The sequence below is a fragment of the Scyliorhinus canicula genome, chromosome 14 (assembly GCF_902713615.1).
Source record: "Scyliorhinus canicula chromosome 14, sScyCan1.1, whole genome shotgun sequence".
Classification (NCBI taxonomy): domain Eukaryota; kingdom Metazoa; phylum Chordata; class Chondrichthyes; order Carcharhiniformes; family Scyliorhinidae; genus Scyliorhinus; species Scyliorhinus canicula.
The window spans coordinates 976,068-991,366 of record NC_052159.1 but is presented as its reverse complement, the minus strand read 5'-3'; the positions used below and the strand labels follow the sequence as shown (position 1 = coordinate 991,366).

Sequence of the window (15,299 nt, the reverse complement as noted above, 5' to 3'; positions counted from 1 at the left end):
AGACACACTCAGTGTGAACACAGACACACTCACTGTGAACAGAGAGACACTCACTGTGAACAGAGACACACTCACTGTGAACAGAGACACACTCACTGTGAACACAGACACACTCAATGTGAACACAGACCCTCACTGTGAACACATACACTCACTACGAATACAGACACTCACTGTGAACACAGACACACTCACTATGAACACAGACACTCTCACTGTGAACACAGACACACTCACTGTGAACACAGACACACTCACTGTGAACACAGACACACTCACTGTGAACACACACTCACTGTGAACACGGACACACTCGCTGTGAACACGGACACACTCACTGTGAACACGGACACACTCACTGAAATAAAAAAAATGAAATTCGCTTATTGTCACGAGTAGGCTTCAATGAAGTTACTGTGAAAAGCCCCTAGTCGCCACATTCCGGCGCCTGTCCGGGGAGCCTGGTACGGGAATCGAACCGTGCTGCTGGCCTGCTTGGTCTGCTTTAAAAGCCAGCGATTTAGCCTGGTGAGCTAAACCAGCCCCTGTGAACACACACTCAGTGAACACGGACACACTCACTATGAACACAGACACACTCACTGTGAACACATAAACACTCACTGTGAACACACATACACTCACTGTGAACACATACACACTCACTACGAACACAGGCACACTCACTGTGAACAGAGACACACTAACAGTGAACAGAGACACACTCACTGTGAACAGAGACACACTGTAAGGGAATTTGTACTGGATATTGTATGAGTTAGATACGAAGTTTAGAATCATAGGTTTTAGTGAAATAATAAAGTAAGATTTAGGTGAGTATTGAGATGAGTGTGAACTCAGGATAACTTTGTGTGACCTAATGTAATCAAGTATAGTTAATATGATTAAAGCAGCAGACCCAGAGAAATAGCATTTAAAATACAAACAGTCACTTGGAAGAACAATGAACAGCTCAGGGCTTAACTAAAATGGTTGCCCATAAATAAGGGCTATAAAGGAGTCTGTTTTTGTATACATTCGGCCTTGGTCAGCAGAACTGTCTGTTTCACAAGAAGAAAGTTTAGACAAAGATGAGATAAGAACTGACTTATGGCTGCTAGGCTGAGAGGCTTAATGTAAACAATAGTGGCCAAAGTAAGGAAAGCAGATAAGACGGCTGTAAATTAAGATAAGAGTTTGAATTATGGAGTTAAAATGTATATAAAAGGCGGTAAGCCCTGAAGCTTCTTTAGATTGCTCCGGACAATCTCAGCTCTGTTTTTCTTATGCTAAGAAAAATAAAGTTCACTGCTTGGAAGATCGCTCCTCAGACTCTCTGTGTTTTAATATTTGAATAGGTACAAACAAATTGTCGTCCTGGGGAACCACGACAAAATTGGCGCTGCGAAGAGCAGGGTTGGTGAGAGATCGCCCAGAAAAGCATCTGGAAGGAGTGGCGGAGGCGAAGGTCCGACCGGGGCTGGACATCCCAAAGCCGGCATTCTGACAGCAAGGTAAGCAGATTTGTATTGCACGTAAATCCTTGTTGTCAGAAAAGGGATCTCGAGGCCCGGCGCACTCAGCTCTTTGCTGGTCTTGAATCTCCCCAACCACAAAGATATCCTGCGTGATTAAAACCAAATTGGGTAAAATAGTTTTGAGAGACTGAAACTGATCTGAAGAGTAGAGTTTTGCATGCAAAGCGCACTGTGAATACTGTATTGTCTGTGAGTGGGTAAAAAGGGAGACGAGAAAAAGGCCGAACGCTAAGGTAATGCAATTAGGTTAAGTCAACCGGTTTGGAGCGGGTTTTTCCAGGATACGACTTGCCCAGAAGAGAGTGAGTGTGGGAAAAATCTGCCAGTCCAAACCTACCCAGGACCTCGGGTAACGGACGTCAGCCGAGAGGGAGAGAGATCAGTGAGAGATCACTCTCTGACCTAATACGGTAGTCAAAAGCATAGGAGGGGAACCTAACCCCGGAGGGGGGGATTAACAGCTAGGATAGAGAAAGTAAAAGACCAATTTGAACAAACTGGTCTGAGACAGCAGCGTGGAGGACAGAAATAAGAAGGAGAGTCGGAACACAGGTAGGGTAATAACTAACAACGTGGAAAGGTCACACTGACAAAACCGCCTAGCGGAAAGAGGGGTATAATCGATTGGGAAGGAAGATTAGTTAGGGGATTAAGACGGGATAATAACAAAAACGGAAGCAACACTGGATTGGGGAGAAATTACACATATAACTAACTTAAAAGAGGTAGAGAACGAGTGGCCGTATGTAAAGTGGGAAAGAATAGCTGATAGGAATTGGATAGACGAAATAAACTTGGAAACTCTAGGGAAATTAATAAAGGAATCTGATCGATATAGGGTTTCTATAGACATAGACGAGCACGTAAAAACCTACTACCCTCTAGCCCGGGAAAGGAAGATAGAGCCGGGACAGGGGACTACGGGGAAGTGGATATCGAGACCCCGGTTAGAATTACAGATATTGTCAAGAGAAACCCAAGAGAAAGGTAAACAGGGGACTGAACACGGAAAAAACGACACAGCAAGTAATAATCACTGTAACACCCAACTCTGACGGATTAAGTGATAAAAATTGTGACAGTAATCCGAAAAGACAAGTAATGGCACACCAAATTAAAACACCAGTGGAAACATTAGGGGATAAATTCCCAGCCCTCAGGGGAGACATAAAACACGTTTCTAAAAAATGGGCCAACAGAACAAGTAAAACTAATACACCGTGGCCGGAGGAAGGCACTTGGTGCGTAGAGAGATGTGAGGACCAGAAGGGAATGATAAAGAACTATAAAATAAAAGATAAATCTAAGAAAAGAAAGGAGAAGCGAGAAAAAGAACTAGAGATACTGGCATTGTTTGAAAAGGAAGGGAAAGAAAGGAGAAGGGCATGGAGGGAAATATGGATGCAAATGCCAGTGCAACTTCAGGAAAAAGCAAAATGAGAAGATCCAAATGTAGCCCCGTCCCCATACTCAGAGGAACAGGGTTCCACGGGACTATATCCAGTTATATCAGGCACGATGAATTTTGAGGGAGCATTTGACACAAAACCGATGACGATGGAGGATTGGGAACGAAGGGAGCTAGAAAAGAAAAAAGGTGTAGAGGAAGAGACGAGGAAAACAGAAGAGGAGTTGGATGAGTTAAGCCAAAAGAGAAAGCAGTTGCAGGACGAAGTAGATGTAATAGACCTTTTGGAATGGGCAAAAAAGGGAATGGAAAAAGAAAAGGAACGAGAAGAGGAGGGAGAGAATGATAGAAGAAAAGATGAGGGACAAACAAGTCCTGATTCTTGCGAGGGTGAAAGGGAGGCGTCACAGGGAAAAATAGAAGGAAAGAGGGTCAAAGCCAGCAGAAAGGAAAGAGAAAGAAGAAGAAGCATAGAGGAAACATGTGGGAAAAGGCGCAAAGAGGCAGAAAGACGAGAAAAGGGGGATGCATGGACGTGGAAGCACCCAGTAAGAGTCGAGGAAGAGACGGAAGGAGAGACAGGAGAAAGTAGTGACAGCGAAGGGGGACAATCAGTGTTAGGAGAACAAAGAAAATCGACGCGGGTAAGACACCAAACTGTAAAGTTTCCAGAGGTGGAAAAAAGAAAGAAAAAGGTGTTCCCGGTGATTCTGAAAGGTGGCAGAGCACAGTATATCCCTTGGTCAGGTCAGGATTTGCCTAATCTAATTAATGAATTACCCAATATTTTGGATGGGGCTGGAAGGTGGATTGGACAGTTGGAAGCAGGAATGGTGGGAAAAAGGATGGCACTGGGTGACATCAAAGCTCTCCTGACAAAAGTGCTAGGAATGGACCAAATGGCAGAAGTAATGAGACGTGCCGGCATCCAGACCGCAGCTCATGACCCAAACGTAGACGGGACACTAATGGACCCGTACCGACAAGACATATGGCAGGCACTAAGGAATATGTACCCCAATCGAATGGATGTAAAAACCCTAAGGGGAGAGCCACTGGGAGAGGAGGAGAATGCAGCTGTGTATGTGGAAAATCAATTAAAAAGGTGGAAAAGGGACACGGAGAGGGACATTCTAACAGACCCGCTGACCAACTCCATGTTCCGGGCTGCAATTCTAGAGGGCCTGCCAGTCTCAGCTAAAACAAAACTGGAGGATGTAGTGGGCTTGGACTCAAAAAGTTACCGGGAGTTTGTGGATTATGTTGCCCATGCAGTAGAAAGACATCGCAAAGATGAAAAGAATGCAGACAAACAGCTGAAGGAGATACAACGTAAACTCCTTCAGGCACAATTGGAGGAGATCAAAAACAAAGATAAGCTAAAGGCAAAAGAAGATCTCACACCCAGCAAAATAGCACCGATGATGGTGGAACAGAAGCCAGGGGAAATACCTGCACTAACAATAGGGGGAAGCGGAGATGGAGGCCAGCCCATCGTAACCTATAACATTTCTGCCTTCCCACTGCCCATAAACCCAGAAGCCCACAGCCTAAATTATCAAAACCAATACGCCCTACAAAATCAGACTGACTGGAATAAAAATGGGAAAAGACAGGGAAGTGGTAGGCCACCCTTTCAGAATCAGAGAGGACAGGGACAGGTTAATTATCAAACTCCGAGACAGGGACCACTGCCTGGCCCTCCAGGTGTGTGCTGGGGGTGCGGGGAGACAGGTCACATAAAAAGGAATTGCCCGCGGAATTCCACCAGACAGGGAGAAAACCAGCAACAGGCAGGCCAACAGCTGATCCAAGGGTCGCCGAACAGCGTCCCGATGTTTCAAGGGCCGGGGAACCATCAGAGTTTCGCATAGTGAGGCCCAGAGAACCCCGAAATGGTAGGACAGTACGTACAAATAACAGAAACCGCAGAGCAGGAACCTATAGTTAATGCTAGAGTAGGCGGGATCGAGGTCCCCATGATGATAGACACCGGTGCCACATGTACGTGCATACAAACGAAATATGCGGATCACCTACCATTGTCAAACCGGTTTGTAAAAACTGTGGGGTTCTCGGGGAAAATAACACTAGCTCAAATGACGATGCCGGTGCCTATTACCATTGGAAATAAAACTACCCATGTACCTATTTTAGTATATGATAAAACTCCTTTAAATCTATTGGGAAGGGACGCAATCCTAGGTCTGGGACTGAAATTAGAATGTACCGAACAAGGAATTGATTTGATGGGAATGTATTCACTTGAGGTACCAGGAAAGGAAGGGGTTAATGTATATTGGCTGGGAGATATAGAGGAACAAATTAAAAAACAGATCTGGACAGTCTGGGGAAAACTTATAGACACTTGGGTTCCACAAGCCAAGTGGCCGAGAACAGAATTACACAGTACAATGATATTTGATGAAGGACAGGCACCTGAAATACAAGAGAAATGGGAAAAGGAGGCAGGACGAGAACAGGAAATAAAGTCAGGAAGTATTTTAATTGGACTAGAGGGAGTGGCCCTCGCAATCGTTAGGAATGAATGGATTGACAAATGGTTCTCGGTACCTGGGGCGGAGCCACATGTCACATTGAAAGTTAATCCGGGATATAGATCAAAGGACCTAGGACCCATGGTGTTAAGAGCGCAAGACTTAGAATTTGTACAGACAGACAGTGCGGATATTTGGACGTCCAGCGATGGACAAATGACGAAAATAATTTTGGATGTTAGGATGCTTGGGACACCAAAGCAGATAACAATAGGAGTGCAAAGTGAGAAACAGGAGCGGGAATGGAGAGAGAGCTTAGAGCAGGATTTGAACTCCCTCCCACAGGAGTTGTGGTCCAGACAGGACACGGATGTAGGGAGGGTTAAAAACGCTAATCCAGTTGAAGTCAGATTAAAGACAGGACGCCAGGGGCCCTATAGACCACAATACCCAATCAAGACAGAAGCAATTGAAGGAATTAGAGAAACGATTAAGGGATTGATAGAAGCAGGGGTATTAAAGGAAACCCGGAGTAGGTGTAATACCCCGCTCCTACCAGTAAAGAAGGCGGACGGAGAAAAATGGAGATTGGTGCATGACCTAAGGGCAATTAATGAGGTAGTGGAAGATATGCCCGTAGAAGTTCCAAACCCTTACACCTTGCTGACAAATATACCACCTGAAAGTAGATGGTTTACTGTAATCGACCTATGTTCAGCATTTTTTAGTGTGCCACTAGCTCCAGAAAGTCAGTATCTCTTTGCATTTACGTACGAGGGGAAACAATACACATACAATAGAATGCCCCAAGGATTTAAACATTCCCCACATGTATTCAATCAGGTGTTGAAAGCAGATTTAGAAGGAATACAGTTGGAAGGAACACTGCTACAGTATGTGGATGATTTACTATTATGCACAGAGACACAAGAACAATGCAGGAAGGATAGTTTAAAACTTTGAAAAGACTAGCAGAGGGGGGTCATAAAGTATCCTGGAAGAAGCTGCAGCTGTGCCAGAGAAAGGTAGAATACTTGGGCAGAGAAATATCAGCAGGGCAGAAGGGGATAGCTTCACAGCAAATAGACGCAGTACTGAAAATTCCGAAACCACAGACGGTGGGACAAATGATGACATTTTTGGGAATGACAGGCTTCAGTTCAGAATGGGTGGAAAGCTATGCAGAAAAAACGCAGGCACTACGAAAGATAATGAAGGAGGCAGGGTGTGAAGAATTAAAAGCCAAACTAAAATGGGACAAAGATGCGCTAGAAGCATTTGAGAATATAAAGAGTGAAATGGCACAGGCACCAGCATTGGCTTTACCGACCTATGACAAGCCCTTTGATTTATTTGTGAGTAACAGAGAAGCAGGATTTGCTACAGCAGTGTTAACACAGGAAAGTTGCAAGGGAAGGCGAAGGCAGACTGTAGCATATTATAGTACCAAACTAGATGACGTAGCAATGGGATACCCGCCGTGTTATCAAGGCCTGGCGGCAGCTTGGTGGGCGTACGAAAAGGCAGCTACGGTCACAATGGGATATCCGATAAACATACATGTATACCATAAAATAGCTGAATTGATTGAAAAAGGGAAGTTTGTTCTGACGCCGGCTAGAATTCACCATTTTCAAATGCTGACCACATTCCCGGACATTACGATAGTAAAGTGCAATAGGGCCAACCCAGCTGACTATATGCCATTGCCACATGAGGGAGAGGAGCATGAGTGTGTGAGAGAGACAAGAGTGTTTATGAAACTGAGGAAAGATCTGAAGGCAGATAGGTTAAACACAGAAGAAAAGAGAACGTTGTATGTTGACGGCTCGTGCCATAGGGATCATAGGGGAAAGGCTGGCTATGCAGTAGTTGAACAGAAAGGGAAAACATTTGAGGTAGTGGAGGCAAAAGAATGTGAGCAGCCATGCTCAGCCCAGTTAGCGGAGCTTGAAGCACTGACCAGAGCATGTGAATTAGCAAACGGGGAAGCAGTGGAAATTTATACTGATTCGGCCTATGCCCACGGGGTTTGTCACCTGTTTGGGGCAATATGGAAGCAAAGGGGATTTATGAAAAGCGGAGGAGGACCAATTCAACACGAAGTTCAAATCAGGGCTTTAATAAGGGCTATGATGGGCCCAAGGGAATTAGCCATAATTAAGTGTCAGGCGCATAAAAAGGGAACAGATAACATCACACAGGGAAATACCAAAGCTGACAAGGCGGCTAAAGAAGCATCAGGATACATTGAGGCTACGATAGCCCCAGTAGAAATAGCAAGGCCGCACCCAGGGCCAGGTGTGGGGAATATCGAACCTCAAATCACATTAGAAGATGTGGCACAATTACAGGAAGAAGCCCCTGTAGCAGAAAAAACAATGTGGAGAGAGAGAGGAGCATTACAGGGACAACATGACAAAATATGGAGAAATGGGGAAGGGTTGATCATAGCACCCACATCGTTACTAACCGTACTAATTAGTGAAGCACACGGGGTGGATCACTGTGCGAGAGGAGAAGTGGCTAGGAAGATTAAGAAAGAAGGATTCTGGTCACCATACCTGCAGAACTCAATTGACTACATACTGGGTCTGTGTGAGGTGTGTGCTCAGAATAATATCAGGAAAGGCATTACTGCCCCAATAGGGCACATACCCATTCCTGAAGGGCCGTTTAAACATCTATGCATGGACTATGTGGATATGGGAAAGGTGGTAAGAGGAAAAAGATACATGTTAGTGATTATTGATAGATTCAGCAGATGGATAGAAGCAACGCCATCCAAAGATCAAGGATCTGGAACGGTAATTAACTTCCTGTCAAAAGAAATTATCCCAAGATTTGGCATACCCATGCAATTAAGTTCAGACAATGGATCTGCTTTTATAGGGAGGGCACTGAGAGAGACACTCTCAGCACTCCGTATAAAGCAGAGGTTTGGATGTGTGTATCATCCTCAATCCCAAGGAATGGTGGAGAGAGCAAACGGAACCCTCAAGGCGAAAATAAGCAAAATTTGTAGTGAGACAGGAAAAAACTGGATAGATGCTCTGCCATTGGCTTTAATGCAGTACAGGAGTCAGGAAAACAGAATCACACATTTAAGCCCGCATGAGATGATGACAGGAAGAGTAATGCCGGTGCCAAAGATCGGGGGAGCAGGGGGCCCCACATTGGAGTGTTTAGATCAGGATGCAAGAGAGTATGTACGACAATTAACTTTTATACATAGAACTATTTTTGAACAGGAAAAGGCCAAGGAGGAGGAGAGCCCTGCCACGGAACACCAGATCACACCGGGAGATCAAGTATACATCAGAAAGTTCCGGAGACGTTGGCATGAACCCAGACGAGAAGGGCCGTTTGAAGTCACCAGAGTATCTCCCACGGCGTTGCAAGTAGAAGGCAGTACACTGTGGTATCACTTGAACCATTGTACCAGAACGGTACCCGGGGTAGGGGAGAGAAGGGAGACTGAAGTTAGAGGTAGGGTGGATAGAAGTAGCAGCGAGGAAGAGATAGCACTACACGAGGATAATCGTGAGGGGGAGGAGCAGAGCCAAAGTACAGCAGAAATAATAAATGATGATGAGAGTGGTTCTGTGCATGAGCTGGCTGATGATACAAATGCCCAGCTTCAGCCTGTTAGTCACGGTGCCGAGGGAGGTGAGGACGGGGAAAGGGCCTCGTTCCCCACATGGGACTTGGAAACTGTTTCCCTGGGGGACTTCCTTGACCCGTAACAAGGGAAAGCGGGATGCAGATGATATAGGGGTGCGGAATCAGGAAGGTAGAGTATTAAGACAAACAAGACGTAGGCGATCAGTGAGTACGGATACTATTTGGGAGAAAGGAGGGGTCTGTGTTATGTTTGGAGATCAGTGTTGCACATTTATCCCTAACAACACTGATCCAGAGGGGTCATTTACACGGGCCATGAATAAGTTGAAGAATCTTAGGGCAGAAGTGAAAGAAAATGCTGGGTTTGGGCATGAAGCCTGGAATTGGTTGGATAGGATGTTCGGAAGATGGGGGGCATGGTTCGCCAAAGCTGGAGCTGTAGCAATCACAATCGTAACCGTTCTAGGACTCATATTTTGTTGTTTTTTACCCGCCCTGAGATCCTTCCTTACCAGAGTTGCAACACGGCAGATGATGGTGACAAGCAGCTCACGTTCGCGAGGAAAAACGGAGGAAAGGGAAAACCTTGAGCTGCCTCCGATGAGCGGATTCACCATGACCCTGGTCGAGATGGAAACTCGTCACTCTGTGAAAGGACTATAATAATGGACGATTGCTTTGTACCAACAACAGCACCTGACTGAAATTCGCAAAAGACTTGGAGAACTTAGTCTGTACACAGGAATCAGTCTTTTTTCCTTCCCTTGACAAGGGTGGGAAGGTTTTTGGCTGATGGCTGTTAGGAGCAAGCAATCTGGGGGAGCGACCCGAGAATTCGAATCTGGATAGATGAATTATGATAAAGAAGAATTAGGGGCGTTGTTCCCTGACCAAAGTATTCGGCTCCTCCACATTGCCTGCAAAAAGTGTTTAAAATAAATTGTAAATGGGATCCAGTAAGGGGATTATTTGAGCTTGGTAATTTGTGTGAGGCTAGGGAATAGCCTCAAAGGGGGGACATGTAAGGGAATTTGTACTGGATATTGTATGAGTTAGATACGAAGTTTAGAATCATAGGTTTTAGTGAAATAATAAAGTAAGATTTAGGTGAGTATTGAGATGAGTGTGAACTCAGGATAACTTTGTGTGACCTAATGTAATCAAGTATAGTTAATATGATTAAAGCAGCAGACCCAGAGAAATAGCATTTAAAATACAAACAGTCACTTGGAAGAACAATGAACAGCTCAGGGCTTAACTAAAATGGTTGCCCATAAATAAGGGCTATAAAGGAGTCTGTTTTTGTATACATTCGGCCTTGGTCAGCAGAACTGTCTGTTTCACAAGAAGAAAGTTTAGACAAAGATGAGATAAGAACTGACTTATGGCTGCTAGGCTGAGAGGCTTAATGTAAACAATAGTGGCCAAAGTAAGGAAAGCAGATAAGACGGCTGTAAATTAAGATAAGAGTTTGAATTATGGAGTTAAAATGTATATAAAAGGCGGTAAGCCCTGAAGCTTCTTTAGATTGCTCCGGACAATCTCAGCTCTGTTTTTCTTATGCTAAGAAAAATAAAGTTCACTGCTTGGAAGATCGCTCCTCAGACTCTCTGTGTTTTAATATTTGAATAGGTACAAACAAATTGTCGTCCTGGGGAACCACGACAACACTCACTGTGAACAGAGACACACTCACTGTGAACAGAGACACAGTCACTGTGAACAGAGACACTCACTATGAACACAGACACACTCACTGTGAACACAGACACACTCACTGTGAACAGACACACTCCCTGTGAACAGACACACTCCCTGTGAACAGAGACATTCACTGTGAACAGAGACACACTCACTGTGAACATAGACACACTCACTGTGAACACACACTCACTACAAACACATACACTCACTACGAATACAGACACTCACTGTGAACACAGACACAATCACTGTGAACAGACACACTCACTGTGAACAGAGACACACTCACTGTGAACACAGACACACTCACTGTGAACACAGGGGCACTCACTGTGAACAGAGACACACTCACTGTGAACACAGACACACACTCACGGTGAACACAGACACACTCACTGTGAACAGAGACACTCTCACTGTGAACACAGACACACTCACTGTGAACACAGGGGCACTCACTGTGAACAGAGACACACTCACTGTGAACACAGACACACACTCACGGTGAACATAGACACACTCACTGTGAACACAGACACACTCACTGGGAACACAGACACGCTCACTGTGAACACAGACACACTCACTGTGAACACAGAGACACGCTATGAACACAGACTCATTCACTGTGAACACAGGGGCACTCACTGTGAACAGAGACACTCACTGTGAACACAGACACACACTCATTGTGAAAACACACACACACTCACTGTGAACACAGACTCACTCAGTCAACACAGACCCACTCACTGTGAACACAGACACACTCAATGTGAACACGGACACACTTACTATGAACGCAGACACACTCACTGTGAACACAGACATTCACTGTGAACACAGACACACTCACTGTGAACACAGAAACACTCACTGTGAACACAGACACTCTCACTGTGAACAGAGGCACACTCACTGTGAACACACACACACTCACTGTGAACACAGACACTCACTGTGAACACATACACACTCACTACAAACAGCCATTCACTATGAACACAGACATTCACTGAGAACAGAGACACACTCACTGTGAACACAGACACACTCACTGTGAACACAGACACACTCACTGTGAAAACACACACACACTCACTGTGAACACAGACACACACTCACTGTGAACACACACACACACTCACTGTGAACAGAGACACATTTACTGTGAACACAGACACCCACTGTGAACACAGACACACTCACTGTGAACACAGACACTCACTAAATACACAAACTCATTCACTGTGAACAGAGACACACTCACTGTGAACACACACTCACTCAGTGAACACACACTCACTCTCTGTGAACACACACTCACTCATTGTGAACACAGAGACACTCACTGTGAACACAACACACTCACTGTGAACACAGACACACTCACTGTGAACACAGACACTCACTATATACACAAACTCATTCACTATGAACACAGACACACTCACTGTGAACAGAGACACATTTACTGTGAACACAGACACCCACTGTGAACACAGAAACACTCACTGTGAACACAGACACACTAACTGTGAACAGAGACACACTCACTGTGAACAGAGACACACTCACTGTGAACAGAGACACACTCACTGTGAACACAGACACACTCACTGTGAACACAGACACACTCACTGTGAACACACACACACACTCACTGTGAACACAGACACACACTCACTGTGAACACACACACACACTCACTGTGAACAGAGACACATTTACTGTGAACACAGAAACCCACTGTGAACACAGACACACTCACTGTGAACACAGACACTCACTATATACACACACTCATTCACTGTGAACACAGACACACTAACTGTGAACAGAGACACACTCACTGTGAACACACACTCACTCAGTGAACACACACTCACTCACTGTGAACACACACTCACTCATTGTGAACACAGAGACCCTCACTGTGAACACAACACACTCACTGTGAACACAGACACACTCACTGTGAACACAGACACTCACTATATACACAAACTCATTCACTATGAACACAGACAGACTCATTGTGAACACAGAGAGACGCTGTGAACACAGACTCACTCACTGTGAACACAGACTCATTCACTGTGAACAGAGACACACTCACTGTGAACACAGACTCATTCACTCTGAACAGAGACACACTCACTGTGAACACAGACACACTCACTGTGAACACAGACACTCACTATCTACACAAACTCATTCACTATGAACACAGACACTCTCACTGTGAACACAGAGACACGCTGTGAACACAGACTCATTCACTGTGAACACAGGGGCACTCACTGTGAACACAGACACACTCACTGTGAACACACACACACACTCACTGTGAACGCACACACTCACTCACTGTGAACACAGACACACTCACTGTGAACACACACACACTCACTGTGAACAGAGACACACTCACTGTGAACAGAGACACACTCACTGTGAACACGGACACACTGTGAACACAGACACACTCCCTGTGAGCAGACACACTCCCTGTGAACACAGACATTCACTGTGAACAGAGACACACTCACTGTGAATAGAGAGACACTCACTGTGAACACAGACACGCTCCCTGTGAACACAGACTCACTCACTGTGAACAGACACACTCACTGTGAACAGAGAGACACTCACTGTGAACAGAGACACACTCAGTGTGAACAGAGACACACTCACTGTGAACAGAGAGACACTCACTGCGAACAGAGACACACTCACTGTGAACACAGACTCACTGACTGTGAACAGAGAGACACTCACTGTGAACAGAGACACACTCACTGTGAACAGAGACACACTCACTGTGAACAGAGAAACACTCACTGTGAACAGAGACACACTCACTGTGAACACAGACACATTCACTGTGAACAGTGACACACTCACTGTGAACACAGACACGCTCCCTGTGAACACAGACTCACTCACTGTGAACAGACACACTCACTGTGAACAGAGAGACACTCACTGTGAACACAGACACACACTCACTGTGAACACAGGCACACTCACTGTGAACACACACACACTCACTGTGAACACAGACACACACTCACTGTGAACACACACACACACTCACTGTGAACACAGACACACTCACTGTGAACACAGATACACTGACTGTGAACACAGACTCATTCACTGTAAACACAGTCACTCACTGTAAACACAGACACACTCACTGTGAACAGAGACACTCACTGTGAACACAGACACACACTCACTGTGAACACAGACACACACTCACTGTGAAAACACAGAAACACTCACTGTGAAAACACACACACACTCACTGTGAACACAGTCTCACTCAGTCAACACAGACACACTCACTGTGAACACATACACACTCACGACAAACACAGCCATTCACTATTAACACAGTTCACTCACTGTGAACAGAGACATTCACTATGAACACAGACACACTCACTGTGAACACAGACACACTCAATGTGAACACAGACACTCACTGTGAACAGACACACTCCATGTGAACACAGACACTCACTGTGAACACAGACACACTCCCTGTGAACAGACACACTCCCTGTGAACACAGACATTCACTGTGAACAGAGACACACTCACTGTGAACAGAGACACACTCACTGTGAACACAGACACTCACTGTGAACACAGACGCACTCAATGTGAACACATACACACTCACTGAACACAGACGCTCATTGTGAACACTCACTCTCGCTGTGAACACAGCCACACTTACTGTGAACACAGCCACACTCACTATGAACACAGCCACACTCACTGTGAACACAGACACACTCACTGTGAACACACACACACTCACTGTGAACACACACACACTCACTGTGAACACAGACATTCACTGTGAACAGAGACACACTCACTGTGAACACAGACACACTCACTGTGAACACAGACACACTTACTGTGAACAGAGGCATTCACTATGAACACAGACACACTCACTGTGAACACAGACACACTCACTGTGAACACACACACACTCACTGTGAACACAGACATTCACTGTGAACAGAGACACACTCACTGTGAACAGAGACACACTCACTGTGAACAGAGACACACTCACTGTGAACAGAGACACACTCACTGTGAACACACACACACTCACTGTGAACACAGACATTCACTGTGAACACAGACACACTCACTGTGAACAGAGACACACTCACTGTGAACGCACATACACTCTCTGTGAACAGAGACACACTCACTGTGAACAGAGACACACTCACTGTGAACAGAGACACACTCACTGTGAACACAGACACACTCAATGTGAACACAGACCCTCACTGTGAACACATACACTCACTACGAATACAGACACTCACTGTGAACACAGACACACTCACTATGAACACAGACACTCTCACTGAACACAGACACACTCACTGTGAACACAGACACTCTCACTGAACACAGACACACTCACTGTGAACACAGACACACTCACTGTGAACACACACTCACTGTGAACACGACACACCTTGG

General features: G+C 45.3%; 2 protein-coding genes across 2 annotated transcripts in view; one reads left to right on the top strand and one right to left on the bottom strand.

Moving 5' to 3' along the window:
- The window catches only part of LOC119977765 (dynein heavy chain domain-containing protein 1-like), a 459,774-nt gene that overhangs the window by 413,843 nt on the left and 30,632 nt on the right, over window positions 1-15,299 (bottom strand). The window lies entirely within an intron of this gene.
- LOC119977732 (vicilin-like seed storage protein At2g18540) lies at window positions 1,978-4,479 on the top strand. The gene is made up of 2 exons (XM_038818933.1): window positions 1,978-3,467; window positions 4,414-4,479. Exons 1-2 carry the CDS (start codon window positions 3,057-3,059, stop codon window positions 4,444-4,446), a joined length of 444 nt encoding a protein of 147 aa, XP_038674861.1. The 5' UTR covers window positions 1,978-3,056; the 3' UTR covers window positions 4,447-4,479.

Coding starts and splice junctions, on each gene's coding strand:
- LOC119977732 (XM_038818933.1), top strand. CDS start 3,057: ATGAATTTTGAGGGAGCATTTGACACAAAACCGATGACGATGGAGGAT. Junction 3,468..4,413: donor AGGCAGAAAGACGAGAAAAG/GGGGATGCATGG, acceptor CACTAACAATAG/GGGGAAGCGGAGATGGAGGC.